This window comes from Archocentrus centrarchus, chromosome 6 (assembly GCF_007364275.1).
Source record: "Archocentrus centrarchus isolate MPI-CPG fArcCen1 chromosome 6, fArcCen1, whole genome shotgun sequence".
Lineage (NCBI taxonomy): Eukaryota > Metazoa > Chordata > Actinopteri > Cichliformes > Cichlidae > Archocentrus > Archocentrus centrarchus.
The window spans coordinates 1,684,055-1,700,842 of NC_044351.1; the positions used below are offsets into that span (position 1 = coordinate 1,684,055).

Sequence of the window (16,788 nt, forward strand, 5' to 3'; positions counted from 1 at the left end):
GAGCTCAGTGTAATTATTCGGCTTAGCGCTTCTGCAGTGATCGTGGTAACCAGCATGACTGAGGAGGACACTGAGCGGAGGGTCGATGCAGGTCAGACTTTGGGAAGTTCCCCTCTTTGAAAACAGAGGTCATTTCACCGCCTGCCTGATTATTCAAGACCTTGTAGCCGTGAGGAGTAGGATTTTTTACAGTAGTCCAGCCTAGAAGTAATAAATGCATCAATTAGCTTTTCAGCATCAGTCTGAGAAAGGATGTTTCTAATTTTAGAAATATTGCGCAAATGCAAAAAAGCGGTCCTACATATTTGTTTAATATGTGCATTGAAGGACATATCCTGGTCAAAAATGACTCCAAGATTTCTCACAGTGTTACTGGAGGCCAAAGTAATGCCATCCAGAGTAAGTATCTGGTTTGACACCATGTTTCTAAGATTTGTGGGGCCGAGTACAAGAACTTCAGTTTGATCTGAATTTAGAAGCAGGAAATTAGAGGTCATCCAGGCCTTAATGTCTTTAAGACATTCCTGCAGTTTAACTCAATGTGCATCATCTGGCTTCATAGATAGGTACAGCTGAGTATCAGTATGATACACATGGTAAAACTGTTATTTCCATGACACTGAGGAGGGTGGGACAAGTATCACTGTATGTCATATCCAGTAGAGAACATAGGCATAGGAAATATGTGATTTAGGGTGTTTGACCTGCTTTTCGACATGTCGGACTGTTTTCATCCAAAAGATATATATTTTTGCATAACTATGCAAATGGCCTAATTACACACTGGTAAATAAGTCAATTGTAATATGCAAATAATTATTCAACATACAGATTTGCTGAGAATAATATTGAACACAAGTGGTCATCAATTGGGCTCAGTGCTACAAGAAGTGCGAGAAATATGTTATTATGCTGTTATAAGATCATAACTAGACACAAGAGGAGGCCTTGAACTACAGCACAGGGAACAGAGACCAGGACTGAACCAGAAACAATAAAACACCAAACAGAGCCGGGAACACAGGAAGCCTGAGAACAGGATTCAATAGAAAGTGAACAACGGCCAAGAACATATCTCAGAAAACTAAACGAAGAAGCCTGAGGACAGAAACAAAGACACCAACCCGGAATTAAAAAAGTACAAACTTAAACACTACAAAAACACAATAAACTAGGAATCAAACTGTAACATTAACAACAAAACAATAGAACAATAGAAAAAGAAAAATCAAAGTCCTAAATCTAAAAACACTGGCTCATAAACCCAGGACCACAACAGTAAGATCCAAGTAAAACATATATTAGTAACACACTGAGGATGATTGCTGATTGCTCACGGAAACATACCTTTGTCTTTTTCATCCTCTAATCGTCTCCTTTCCCTCCTCTCTGTCTCAGAGGGACAGCTCCTTTCTCTCACATTTCTGTTTTGGAGCTTCATCCACAAATGACCGAAACTGAGGGACCATCAGGTCACAGCTGCTGATGTGGATGCCAGCTGACACAGGAGGTCAGTGTAGCCTACTCATTAAATGAGTGTTGTTACAAGTGTACAAATCTGGACAGTTGGAATAGTCTCTCTTGTTTTAGCACACTGGCATGTGTATAAAATAAAATGTGGGTGAGCTTGGGGGCCCCCTGGTGGTCAGGGGACCCTATGCAGCCGTATATGTCGCCTATGCCTCAGGCCGGTGTTGTGCCAAAAAGTGACAGCCTGCCAAAAAAAACAATTTTCGGTATTTGCCAAAAAAAAATGATCGCCTGTATTTAAACGGCTGTAAATGACTTGCTGACCTATATTCTGAATGATATCAGGTCACTGTGAGTGAGAAACAGCATTTCTATCACAAGGTAGAAGCTGTGATCACTTTTTGTGACTTTTATATATTTGGTTTTTTATGAAGGTAAAAACTGTCTGACATTAAAAATGTGTTTTTAAATATAAATCTGTCTCAGAAAGCTGCAGAAATCACAACAAATATAACATCACAGATCTATAAAGATATTTGAAGAGGCCAAAAAGCTCTGGACTGATTATAATGTAGGTACAATAACACAGACTCCTAAAGATTGTTGAAAAACAGGTTATTTCTGCATTTTATATATAAGCCCTTCATAAAGCATGCTGACTGCACTCTGTTTACCAATATAAGCAAAGACATAAAAACACACAAACATTGGGATCACTTTATGGCACAACACCGGCACTGCGGTCCCTATCCAGGTCACGGTAGTCTTGAGAAAGCTGACTGAGCGAGCTGATCACTGTCAGAGAATCTGATGGATTATAAAATTTCATGAATGTGCAGTTAGTTTGGAGTCAGCTGGGGTTCAAATTGTGAGGTCAGCAGCTACAAGCAGGTGTGCTGTTCCAGGATCAGACGTTAACTCTTACAGAGCAATAAAGTTTTAGAATTGTTCCACCCCATCTGTAACAGCATGAAATCCTGCTTCATCATACAAATCTCTGAAGTCAGGTGTTCACCGTGATGAACTGAATTACAGGTGTGACAGATGAAGACGTCTGAGCGCTCAGTGACAGCACAGCCTCTGAACCTCGTGACCCAGTGTCCTGCAGGTTTTAGATGGGTCCCTGATCCAACACAACTGAATCAAATGGCTGAATTACCTCCTCAGTCTGCAGTCAAGTTCTCCAGAGTCCTGCTAATGACTGTGCTCAATATTAAGGCAGGTGCTCTGAGCACGCTCACATACAAAGCGGTGTTTCATGAGTCACATGAAATCTCTGCACAAAATGATCTGATCGTTGGGTCTTTACAATATAAAACATCTTGAAGCAACTGTTGTGATTTGATGCTATATAAATAAAATTTAATAGCACTGATGAATCTATAAAGAACTAAATCCCAGTAAAATAAGCAGAAACTGGTTAATCTGCTGGTTTCTGGCACTGCAGTGAATGATTTTGAGAGTCGCTGCTGCTCATTTCTAAGGCGACTGACTTTAAACACATTACAGCTTCCTGAGACGTGGAAATCGCTTCAGTTTGTCACAGATCAAAGGGAGCATCATGTGATGACGACCAGTTTCTGGACAAAGTTTTTTATATTCCTTCACAGAAGATTTTAAATCAAAGTGTCAGGATGTAACTGAAGGGCAGACTTTTAATTTGAGGGATTTAATTAAAGTTGTACTTCACCTGTTCAGGAATTTCAGAACATCAAATTTAACAGAGCAAACTAACATAAATACAGAATTAAAAGCAACTGCCTGAACAGTTAATGCAGGATTTTAGTTAAACGTGTTGAATTAAAGCTGAAAGTCTGCACATCAGTCACATGTGGATCTAAAAGCCTCTGTGGAGGTGCACAGAAATACACCGAGAGCACTGCCACTTCTCTCTTTGGTTCATCTTTAAAGCCAGAAACCTCAGTTCAGACATTTAAACATGCATTAAACAGACTCCTCCCCCTTCCTGAGCAGGCTCCATCCCTGGATAAACAAACAACTCCTCTGCAATAGAAATAAAACCAGACTTTTATTGTGGCACATCTACTGTACATGTAGAACATAAGTGACTTACAGCAGCACGTAGTGACTCGTATAAAAGGCTAAATGGAATGCTTTGTTCAGTAATACTGATTTGTACCATATAAGGAAGTCTATTACATCATCAGCACGCCGCCTCCAGCAGAGGTATTACATCATCAGTTTGTCTGCAGGAAGTCTCCGGCTCGTGGAGTCCGTGTGCAGCTCGGCGTGGAACCCCAAGTAAGAACAGGAAGTCACACTGTGCTCTTGGTGGGCAGCTCCGTGCTGTTGTGCCTCGTCTTGCGTGACGTGCCGTCGTCCCGCGGCCGCGCCTTCTGTAGGTTGGACATGGCGGCGGTGCGCTCGATGTCGATGAGGGCATAGAGTTCGGTGCGGCGAGTGGGGGTGGTGGGGGGCATCGGGGAGGAGGGGGTACGCGGTGTGTGGGGGTTGCTGCCGTCCGAGACGCCTTTGTTCCCGGCGCTGCCGTCCATCTCCACCTCAATGTAGTTGAGCGTCTTGGGCGGCTCGGCGTGGCCCGCCCGCAGCGGCCGGCGGAAGTCGAAGTTGAAGATGGTGGGTCCGTCTGTGCGGCGGCGGGCTGTGTCGGGCCGGTGGGCGCTGAGCGGCGCCGTCACGTTCTCTGTGTTGACGTAGTTGTGCGAGGGCTCCAGCGCGGCGGACAGTGGGTGGGAGTAGGAGTGGTGCAGGTGGTGGTGGGCGTGGTGGTTGTAGCCATTGAGCGACGGCGTCTTGGGGCCGCCGCAGCTCTTCTCCTCGTCCTCGGTGCTCGGCTTCCTCGCCTCCCACACGGGCGGCAGCGCCGGAAGGTTCTCGTAGTCCAACAGGGCCGTGCGCCGCTGGGCCGAGTTGTTGACATTCTGCAGGTCGGGGGTGAGGGGGGGGCGGGCGGTGGCGGCGAGGAGCTGAGGAGCCGTTGGAGTGAGGGGGAGCAGGTTCGGGCTCGGCAGGGACCTCGCCGTGGCCGTTAGTCTCTTGGGGCTCGGCGGCATCCTTCAGCTCCTTCTGCCGCCGCTCCATCAGCTGCCTCTGAACAGGGGTGGGGCCCAGCACGAAACGTACGCCCTGAGGCTCCAGCAGCACCTGAGGCTCTGCTGGGGTGGGCGGCGCCGCCGGCTCCCCGCGGATCCTCGGAGGTGGCGGAGGTGTTGGCGGACACTGGGACTGCGGAGAGGTGGGGCTCTCCAGCGGGGTGGTGACGGTCAGCGGGCTCGGCTGCTCCTCCAGGAGACCTGTGGTGTTCACATAGGTGTGCACCTGTGAACAGAGAGAGAGCAGGTCATGTGACTTAACAAGGTCATTAAAGGGTCATTCTGCAGATTAACTTTAAAATGATTTAAAGCTTCAGAGAAACAAGGAGAACAAACCACATCTGGAACTACTCAAAGATCACCTGACTGTCCAGGTGTGTCAGACCCCTCACCTGTTTGTTTGGACTCAACCTGACTTAAATCTTTTAGGAGAAAATCAAGTCCAGTCCACATTCTGCAGGTGAAGCTAACAGGTGAGGTGTGACACACTTAGTCATCAGACTGGTCCCCCAGGTGATCTGTGAGGAGTGTTTTCCTGAAATGCTTTAAGTAACAGATGTGAAGGTCACACGTGTCTACCTGATCTGAAACCTGATTGGTTCTTTCTGTTAGCGCTGCAGGTTAAAAGTAAACATTTTCTTACAGATGTTTGATTAAAATGAAGGAAGCTACTGTTACCCAAGACCAGCACTACAGATTGATGTGATTGACAGGTTTCTGATCAGTTCTACAGAGACATCCTTAATCAGTTTCTTCCATCGCAGGCACCCTCTGTTACCTGCGATATACAGTGGTGTGAAAAAGTGTTTGCCCCCTGCCTCATTTCCTGTTTTTTTGCATGTTTGTCACACTTAAGTGTTTCGGAACATCAAACCAATTTAAACAATAGTCAAGGACAACACACGTAAACACAAAATGCAAGTTGTAAATGAAGGTGTTTATTAGTAAAGGTGAAATAAAATCCAAACCATCATGGCCCTGTGTGAAAAAGTGATTGCCCCCCCTTGTTAAAACATACTATAACTGTGGTTTTTCACACCTGAGTTCAATTTCCCTAGCCACACCTAGGCCTGATTATTGCCACACCTGTTCCCAATCAAGACATCACTTAAATAGGAGCTGCCTGACACAGTAAGGTCCACCAGAAGATCCTTGAAAGCTACACATCATGCCGAGATCCAAAGAAATTCAGGAGCAATTGAGAAAGAAAGTAATTGAAATCTATCAGTCTGGAAAGGGTTATAAAGCCATTTCCAAAGCTTTGGGAATCCAGCGAACCACAGTGAGAGCCATTATCCACAAATGGCGAAGACATGGAACAGAGATGAACCTTCCCAGGAGTGGCCGGCCGCCCAAAATTACCCCAAGGGCGCAGCGACGACTCATCCAAGAGGTTACAAAAGACCCCACAACAACGTCCAAAGAACTGCAGGCCTCACTTGCCTCAGTTAAGGTCAGCGTTCATGCCTCCACCATCAGAAAAAGACTGAGCAAAAATGGCCTGCATGGCAGAGTTCCAAGAAGAAAACCACTGCTGAGCAAAAGAAACATTAAAGCTCATCTCAATTTTTCCAAAACACATCTTGATGATCCCCAAGACTTTTGGGACAACATTCTGTGGACCGATGAGACAAAAGTGGAACTCTTTGGAAGGTGTGTGTCCCATTACATCTGGCGTAAAAGGAACACTGCATTTCAGAAAAAGAACATTATACCAACAGTAAAATATGGTGGTGGTAGTGTGATGGTCTGGGGCTGTTTTGCTGCATCAGGACCTGGAAGACTTGCTGTGATAAATGGAACTATGAATTCTGCTGTCTACCAAGAGATCCTGAGGGAGAATGTCAGACCATCTGTTCGTGTACTCAAGCTTAAATGTACTTGGGTTCTGCAGCAGGACAATGATCCTAAACACACCAGCAAGTCCACCACTGAATGGCTGAAGAAAAACAAAATGAAGACTTTGGAGTGGCCTAGCCAAAGTCCTGACCTGAATCCTATTGAGATGTTGTGGTACAACCTTAAAAAGGCCGTTCATGCTCGAAAACCCTCTAATGTAACTGAATTAGGACAATTCTGCAAAGATGAGTGGGCCAAAATTCCTCCAGAACGCTGTAAAAGCCTCATTGCAAGTTATCGCAGACACTTGGTGGCAGTTGTTGCTGCTAAGGGTGGCTCCACCAGTTATTAGGTTTAGGGGGCAATCACTTTTTCACACAGGGCCATGATGGTTTGGATTTTTTTTCACCTTTACTAATAAACACCTTCATTTACAACTTGCATTTTGTGTTTACTTGTGTTGTCCTTGACTATTGTTTAAATTGGTTTGATGTTCCGAAACACTTAAGTGTGACAAACATGCAAAAAAACAGGAAATGAGGCAGGGGGCAAACACTTTTTCACACCACTGTAAGGTGGGCCTGAGATGTATCTGTGTGCCAGGTTTAACAGGTTACCCCTGACTCTTTGGAAGGAGTTGGCGGGCAGGCAGACTTTGTGTTAAGATTCAACTCATCAGCAGTCTGGGGCTTTTGTTGTAAAAGGCAGGGACAGGAAGAAGCCCGCTCCACTTGTGCATAGAACCGTTTCCTGTACGGGTTCATTGTAGACATGCTCAAACGACACAGGGCAGAGTGAGTACAAACAGAGCAGGAAGTCCCGCTCAGGATGCCAAAGATCACAAGTGAGTCTTACCGCTTCGTCAGCCACCAGCAGAGGGTGCGTGGACTCCTCCCCTACCGACGGCAGTCGGGTGCTCGCCACAGATGGGTGACGGCTGGAGGGGTGAGACGGAGCCTCTCCCACAGAGGGGATCCGGGTGACCCCATTCGGCACAGATGGCACAGAGTACCCCAGAGCTGCGGGGGAAGGGGGGGGGTGAGAGAGGGGAGGAGTTTAGTGAGCAAACAGCAGGATGAAAACTGCGTGACCTGCACCTGTAAACTTCACCTGTCCAGGTAAAAATACAGCTGGAAGCCGCATTCATATTAAAGGATTTAATTTATTCAAGTATCTGCGCGTCCATCCAATCACTGATCACACCCACCACCAGATGGACTCCATTCAACACCTGACTGCAGCTTCCAACAGGAAGTGGCCCCACCCACATATGTAGAGATTCACCCTATAGCTGTAGGTAACCCTCTGTTTCCCTCCCCACATGTCAGTTGTACCCTTTGCTCTCATTGGCTGCCGTTAGATACGTTTACCTGCAGGTGTGAGCGCCGCCTGGTGGCTGGGTTCGAGTACAGCTTCCTCCACTACGCTGATGCTGTGGCTGTGCATCACCTCCTGCAGCATATTGAAGATCTCCTCAGCACGAGAACACTTAAAGGCAAAGATACCTGAAAGTGGGAGAGAGAGGGTAAAAATGAGCACACACACCTGGGTTCAAGCAGAAACACAAAAGGACAAACTACAGGAGACAGTTTGATTTCAGAAGAATCAAACAGGGCTCAGACAGGTGAGTCTGGGAGGAGGCAGAGCTTACGGGTGGAGGCACACTCGAGGGTTCACTGACAACCACAACATTAAGACCACTCACAGGTGAGATCAATAACAGGTAATCTTGTCACTGTGCTGCTAAATCAATGAGGCTCTAACTCTCACAGGTAAATCTGACAAGGACCACCCATATAAAACATCTAACTACACTCCCTGATGGCTGCAGCCTCACCCACAGGAAGCAGAAAGAGGGAGGCATCAGACAGGATCGGTCTCATCTCTGAAAACACAGACAGCTTCCTGCTCAATGAGCCAATCAGCAGCCAGGAAAAATGAATAGGTGCTGCAGGGTGGAGGTTTGAGCTGAGTGATGTCACTATTGAAGATGGAGGGAAATGGTTTTTCCGTGAATTAGCACAACGTTCAGCACTGTGGTGGGCGGAGCCAGGGACACTGATCGCATTGCTGCTCTGGATTAACGATGTAACAACTGAGCATGTGCAGAAAAATCTGATCTGTGAGAGTAGCCAAAGTGAATTTAGGTCAAATAACTACCGTATTTTCCGGAGTATAAGTCGCACTTTTTTTCATAGTTTGGCTGGGGGTGCGACCTATACTCCGGAGCGACGTATATGTGACATTTATAACACATGAACCAAAATACTCCAGCCACTTGACATCTCCGTGAACTGCAGCTTTAAGGCAGTCTTGCGTAACCTGTGGGCGCAGTGGATGATGGATGGAGAGCACAGCTTAACGGCAACTGGGAGAATGCGCCACCCAACTTTCCTGGAAGTCATTGGATGGATCAAGAAAACATGGGCTTCAGTGACAAACCATCCTGTTGGGATTCAGAAAGGCTGGAATAATTGGAACTGCAGCTGACGACGAGTCTGACTAACGCGACACAGAAGAGGAAGCGGCGCTTCGTCTACGGAGTGTACGGAATTGTTTAGAAGTGACACCGAGGATGAAGAATTCAATGGATTGATGGTTTGGTTAACTTGTTAGTATGTTCTTTATGCTATGGTTATCTGAATAACTTAATGTTACGTTAACATACTGTAGCGATTCTCTTAGTTAGAGAGCGTGTTGATGTTGTGGGATTTCGGACTGTTCGGGAGGTTCGTGAAGGCAGCATGGAGAGAGAGAAAAAGACCGAGAGCTTGCCTGTGTGTGTGTTGCTGTTCCGCTGTTGTAGTTGTGGTTGGCGTGGCTGTGGCCTACAGCAGCCGTTTTTCTGTTAATAAAGACGACCTTTGTTGTGAATATCGCCGACTTTGGAAGTGTGTTTACAACGTTACAATACCGAACACGTGTTCGTTGTGCGTCATGTAGCTGAATGTGCTACGTTAGCATAACGTAGGTGTAACCGTGTTCGTCCTGTTCTTTAATCCATTATTATTTTAAATTGCCGTTCAAGATGGAATTTGTGCTCTGAGTCTCGGATTCTATCAACCCCCCCCCCCAAAAAAAAGTGCGACTTATAGTCCGGTGCGACCTATATATGTTTTTTTCTTCTTTATTATGCATTTTTTGGCTGGTGCGACCTATACTCCGGAGCGACGTATAGTCCGAAAAATACGGTACTCGCTGAACTGTCAGACTTATTATTTTGTACTGATCTGAAAAAACACAGAGTCATTTTGGTGCCACAGTTGTTGTGCGGGACCCAGAGATCCTTACAGGAACCAGAACCAGAGCCAGGTGGAGGACAGACACACACGCTGCAGGCAGGTATTGATCCACAATCCACTCACTGACAGCTGATCAATACTGATTGATAACCACAGCACTGGGGGTCGTGTTGGGATGAAGGAGGTTCTGCCGAGACTTACCGGGCCACCTGACTTACTGACCCCACCTACACCCTCTCCTGACAGCCAGGATCCAAACAAAGCAAGGTAGGGATCAGAAACCGGAAACACCTTAAAATTTTATTTATTTATTTTTTTTTAAAAAACACACACAAGATCCTGTGGTGATCTCACAGGCTCATCGGGCTCTTACCTTGGCCCGTCTGGCAGCGGCGGCCGCTCTCGAACGAGAACAAGTTAGAGTCGTAGCCATAGCGGCGCAGGCACAGGTAAGGCCACCTGACGTCATCACGGCGATGGGTGTGGAGGACGAGCTCGGCGTCGGTGAGCTCCATCACGCCTGAGCCCAGCTCGTTCCCATCGTCGTCCACATTGATCACCTGACAGCACAGAGAGAGCATGATGACCTCTGACCTTTAACCCTGTTAGGCTAAGCTGCACCGCGTCAAAATCGGAATCAGAAAACGGCTGAGTCAGAGAGCTGAGTAGGGTTTCCATGACAACAGACTGATGCCTTTATTAGAGTAACGTGGCATTTTCTCCTGACTGCTCCTCTCTGAGGAGAAACTAACATCAGCACTCACACTGAGCTCCAACCCACCCACCAACCCACGGACCCACCCACCCTCCAACCCATCCACCCACCGACCCACCAACCCATCTACCCACCGACCCATCCACCCTCCGACCCATCCACCCTCCGACCCATCCACCCTCCAACCCACCGACCCACCCACTGACCCACCGACCCACCCACCCTCCGACCCACCAACCCATCCACCCATCCACCCACCCTCCAACCCATCCACCCACCCTCCGACCCACCAACCCACCGACCCATCCATCCTCCAACCCACCCACCCACTGACCCACCGACCCACCCACCCTCCGACCCACCAACCCATCCACCCACCCATCCACCCACTGACCCATCCACCCTCCAACCCACCGACCCATCCACCCACCCACAGTTTCAAATTATTCTTGGATGTTTTTATTATTTTACAGACATGATGTGTCAGTGGAGCCTGATGCTTCCTTACATAGAGGAGGATCCCCAGTGTCCCTGTGTTTATTGATCATCTCTAATATTGATCAATATGAGCAGATACCTGAAGAAAAGGTTTGGGAAAAACTGGATCAGTGAATCTTAATCCTGACTGAGTTTAATAGAAATGCACTCTGGCAGAAAACACTCGCTGTTTCGCAGGTTTTCAATCAATATTAGTGTAAAACATTTACCGCGTTATTTTCGCTGTTTCGTGGGTTTTTGCGGTACTCGTTCTTCACATGCGTAGTACATGTTGTACAGTAATGTATATATTTGGTGTATAACTGTGTGGGGAGGGTTTATAAAAACTTAAAATAGTGTATAACTACTAAAATAATGTATAAGTATTAAAATAAATATAGCGTCCCTACTTCGCGGATTTTCACTTATCGCGCGTGGTCCTGGAACGCAACACCTGCGATAAGTGAGGGATTACTGTACTGCGTTGTGTTCTGAACCAAACAAGCATCTACTCGTGACTCCATCTTAAACCTGTGATGAACATCTCGCCTCCACGCCCTGAATCTCCTAGTTTAAGCCTGAGAACGAACCAAAAGCATCTCCGCAGACTGAAGCTCCTCTAAGATTCAGCCGTGTGATGATGATAAAATGTTCTGATCCAATTGTTTTTACTTCTGATCAGTTCAGTTTTATTTAGCGCCAACTCACAGCAACAGTCACCTCAGACCACCACCTGCTTAAGACCACCACCTCCTGGATGACTGAGAACCTACGCAGACCTTCTTCCAGTTTGGGGATAAATGAAGCTGATCTAATGTTCTGCCTGCTGATCATGTTTTTGAGTCATGTTTGATTTTTCTGCTCTAAATGACACCAAATGACATTAAAATTATAATTTCACGTGAGCAATGTGACCTGAAACCACGACAACTTCAAAATTCACCTTAGTTCATAGAGATTTCCTCACTGGGATCAGCTGATCTGTGACTCATTTCCCAGCACACACCTGGGCCGAGGCTCCACCCACAACCCAACCTGCTCACCAATGAGCTGCTCTCACGTGGAGATGCACCAGAAAGTCTGTGAATACTGAGCGAGCGACGGGGCATGTGGGCGGACAGGTGAGACAGGCCGGGACAGGAACTCACCTTAAATTTACTCTGATGATTATCTGGAATCGACTCTTTCTCTGGACAGCTTAGGCAGCTACCCATGGCTTCTTCAGAGCACCATCTGATGTCTGCACCGAGGAGAAGAAGCAGAAGAGCGCATGAGGAAACATCAGAGCACCCTGACGGTGCGCACACTGCTCTCTGATTGGTGGACTCACCTAGATCCTGCCTCCAGTAGCCCTGCTTCCATCCTCAGAGCCGTCAGGGGTCAAACAGGAACAGCAGCTCTGCACAGGAAACACCAGTTAAAGGCTCAGTACACCCAAAATATAAGATTTAAAGAGACAATTTCAATAGTAGATCATCTTAATCTGGAAACAAACAGCCCTCCAACATGTCCACACATCATTAACAATTTCACTGGGTTTGGCTCCACATAATTATTGTTTTTCAGGTCAGAAATTTGGTCGTACAGGTGAAGTTTATCATTAAACATTATTGATTATTGGGGTTGGGTGATTTGCTTCATAATCCACTCATTCATTTCTCACGTATGCATGTTGACTGATTTAATTGACCTTAATTAGCGACTAAGCTATTAAGTTATTTAGTCATGACATTTTTCACCAATAAAGCTCCTGATGAAAAACATTAAGGAGACGACATAAACGAGCGTCTCTGCAAACGCTCGGAGTTAAAGCTCAGCCTGCAGTCACACATCCTCCTCCGGCTCTCTCATGATGATGGATCACTGTTGCCACACACACACACACACACACACACACACACACACACACACACACACACACACACACACACACACACACACACACACACACACACGCCTTAACTTCACGCTCACAGTTGTATGCGGAGAATTAGAATTGGTGTGACATCAAACCCAGAAAAATGATATTAATTTAAGGCATTATTGAAGGGAAAGAAGAAATATATTTTTTTGTGTCTGTATGTATAAAGACTGCCTTGACTGGTGATCTATCACCAGTCACTGACCATTGTTGATCCCTGACACCATGGGTTCACTGACCGTGGTCCAGCTCTTCCTCATTTCTTCTGTCCAGTCTTACGATGAGGACATTTGACCTTTTTTAAAAAACAGATACACCTGTTACCTGCCCTTACCTGCCGTGAACAGCTGATTAACACAGAGCGCATCACCGCTGAGACGCCCGATCACTTTGAATTACCGTAATTTCACGACTGTTCGTCCTATTGGGAAAATTCTAACGGTTTCTGAAAGCTGAGAAAATGTTTAAACTGCTGTTTTCTCCTGTGGTAGATAACCAGCTGATTAACTGTTTGAGATGTTACACAGCCTCCAGGAGGCAGCACTGCCCTGTGACAAGAAGTAGTAAACTGAATTTTAAACTGATCCCACCAGGATTTCACGTTTTTAAAGACAAAAACTCTAACGCTGAGGTCTGTCGAGCATCTGATCAGGCCTAATGTGATTTTACACATAAATAACTGTTTAAAAATCTATAAAGGAGCTAAAACAGGAAAACACACCACCAGTATTCAGATCAATGTTCCTGATCAGCTGATATCTGTTCATTGATTAAAGCTGAACCACTGATTGCAGTGACTTGAGTGTTTCTGCCATAATGAAGCAGCTGATGATCCGAACGGTGTTCAGGCTGAAATCACCTGTAAGGTGAATCCAGAGGAAAATGTGGGTTTAAAGTAGCAAATATGAAAGAAAAACTGGAGTTCAGCACGTCCCCTGAATAAAAGTGGCTCCTCTTTTTGGTCTTTGCTTTAATCAGATTACCAAAGAAGTGATTCATTTATTGATTTTAATTGGACTTTTAAATGAGAAAACCTGTCAATTTAAAAGTAATTATCATAATTCATCTGCCAGCTGTTTGTTTAGTTTTCTAACTCTCAGATTAAGGTCGTATTTTTTGCAGACTTACTGGGAGCTACGGGAAAGCAGTTCAAGGTCTGGATTGGGAGGTCTGGTTGAACCCGAGTGTGCTGTGGATTAAATTACACATGGAGCGCTTCAGGCTCAATTTAAAATATATATTAATGATTTGTTTTATTGAATTTCTCTGTGATGGTGTGCAATGCTTCCATCTTCAGCTGATTTTTATACTTTTATATTTTTATTTGAAGCTTTGAGTGTGAAACTCTGCAGGGAACAACACTTTACTCCGTCTGTAGATTAAATGAACCCCTTTAAAGCCACAGTGTGTAAACCAGAGCAGGGCTCGGGGCCACATCAATATCCTGACATTAATACATCGATCCACCGATTAAGAACCAGCAGTCTGGAGTTTCCCCTCGAACTTCATGTTAAAACTACATGTAATAAATCTTCTCAAAGCTGCCAGAGTCCATTCAGAAAAACAGAGAATCTACCAGACAGGAAACCCAAATTTCTGCTCACATTCAGCAACTATGTTGCTGAATCATCTGCGATCCAAACTAACCCTGGAAAAACCTCAGAGTCTCACAATAACACAGCCCGACTGACCGATCACGGCAGCAGGAGACCCGCGGCTCACCTGCTCTCAGATAAAACGCCCGTTTCTGTGAACGGAGTCTGGTGGAGAGTCAGGGAATCACCACGGTGATGGAGAAAACCATGAAGACAATGACGTCACCTGACCTCAGTGCACCCCATCATCAGACGCGTCACACTGGTTTTTCCTTTAATCTGACAGCATTCGATCAATACAAACGTTTAAATGACAAGAATCTTTCAAAGCTCGAGACATTTCAGACTTTTTATGACCAAAAGTCCAAAGAAATTTAAGCATTAAAAATTTTTTAATCAATTATCTGATTAATCAGTGCTTCTGTGTAAACGGCAGCTGGTTCCAATCAGGAAATTAATCAAATGATTGATCATCGATACCAGTTAATGTTTGAATGTAAACTAAACTGTTTGTTTCCCACCTTTTTAAATATTTATTGATTAGAAACTTGAACAGTTTAAGACAGGCTGCCATTGATCTGACTGATATCACCCATATTTATCCGCAGCATCAGTCTGAATAAAGTTTTATTTGTTCACCTGAAACTCAAAAACAAACAAACAGAGGATTGTAAACATCAACCCAGAGTTGATCGATTCATCGATCAACCAGTTTGTATTTTCATGAACGTGACAGCGGACGGAAACCGTGATTACTAATCATTTTTGATAGATTTCTGATCGTTTATTTAAAAAATATATGACAGTGTTCATTTGTTTGAATATATCAATAACCAATAATCCTCTGCTGACCAATAATGAAATAACCACAGAAACTTTGATTTAATTGATCAGATAATTATATGCTGCTTTACCAATAAATAAATACAATAATTTTGTGTTGGGGGGTTAAACTGTTTTTCTGATCAGATTTAATATTATTGATGAAACTGAAGAAAGTTCTTTGGAACAGCTGATCAATTAATAAAATACCTGACAGACTACTAGAGAATAAATCAGCTCAACTTTTTAGTACAGAAATAATTAAATCTCACTATTTATTCTGATAACATGGAACTGGCCCTCAGTTATTGATTTAATCCCTGATTGATTTATTGATCACTAACTGAAAGAAAGCAGCCTGATCACTGAATTTCTGTGCTTTTAGTCTGGAATCACAGTCTGTGTGTGTGTGTGTGTGTGTGTGTGTGTGTGTGAGGGGGGTGCTGAAAACACTGAGTTACAACTTTACCACAGTGTGTGTTTCTGAGAGAGTGTGTGCGTGTGGGGGGGTGAAAACACTAAGTTATAACTTTACCACAGTGTGTGTGTGTGTGAGTGTGGGCCGTATTTCTCTCTCTCTCCACCCGGGGCTCGGTGTCCGCTCCTGGTCGGACCCCTCCGGCCCGTGGGCCCGGGCCGCTCTCTCCCCGCTCTGGCTGAACTTTGTCGGGCTGACTAACTTCAGTGTGTGGGTGTAATGGCAGCTAGCAGCACGGAGCTAACCTCAAAGAGCTAACAGTGATTTCAGCTAATTAGCTCCGAGCTACACACCGACGCACTCCGCCCGCTCGGCCCCACAAACAACCGACAAAACAGCCCAGTATAAAGAAGTATACTTACGAGGCTCCTTCACCGTGTCCGATCGGAGCATCCAAACCTGCGGGACGCCCTCGGGGGCCGCACGGAAGTTCGGATTGGGGCCGAGAAGACGCTGGGGTACCTAGCGTTAGCCGCGGCTACAGCCGCAGATCCTCCATCTTTCCTCTCCGCCGCTGAGCGCCAAAAAACAATTACAACTTCTTCCAGCCGCCGCTAACGCCGCTGTCCGTGCCGATCAACCAGCGGGAAGCAGCCCAAATCCATCGACGGGCCTTCGGGCTGCTCTGCGGACTCCCACCGCACGTCCTCACGCACTTTTTCCGCCTTTTAAACACTCTTTGGTCCGCTCGCCGCGTCCTCCGCTCGGCCTCACTCCGACAAACTTCCGACACTTCACAGCCTCGATGTGGAGAGCCGCCGCAAGGCGCATGCGCAGCCACTGGAGTTTGGGACAGCCGGGGCCTCTCCCCGCGAGATACACTGAAACCAAAACACACACACACACACACACATACACACACACACACAAACACACACACACACTAACTAAGAGAAATACACGCAGACACAGACAAACACACAGACACACTCCCGAGTAGCACTGAAAGTGATCAAATGTCCTGAAAACTCTCCTAAACTATGTGTGTTTAGGAGACAGAAGAAATTGTCTGACCTTTGACCTTTGGATAAGGTCAAAGGTCAGACAATGTCTTCTGGTAATCCCTTATAAAGTGGCTGCAGTTCAGCCGAGGCTCTGGGGGGGGGAAGGCTCTGAGCAGCTAACACACCTTTTATCCTAGAAGGAATCTGGAAC

The 16,788-nt window shown here is 45.8% G+C and overlaps 1 protein-coding gene across 1 annotated transcript; it reads right to left on the reverse strand.

Annotated features, from left to right (window-relative positions):
* Positions 1 to 3,475: 3,475 nt before the first annotated feature.
* Positions 3,476 to 16,392, reverse strand: LOC115781226 (fibroblast growth factor receptor substrate 2-like). Its single transcript, XM_030730749.1, is given in 8 exon segments — positions 3,476 to 4,415; positions 4,417 to 4,770; positions 7,239 to 7,402; positions 7,754 to 7,888; positions 9,999 to 10,185; positions 11,966 to 12,057; positions 12,148 to 12,216; positions 15,996 to 16,392. Coding segments are annotated over 6 exon segments (1,575 nt in total). The 5' UTR covers positions 12,032 to 12,057; positions 12,148 to 12,216; positions 15,996 to 16,392; the 3' UTR covers positions 3,476 to 3,746.
* Between the last annotated feature and the right edge of the window lie 396 nt (positions 16,393 to 16,788).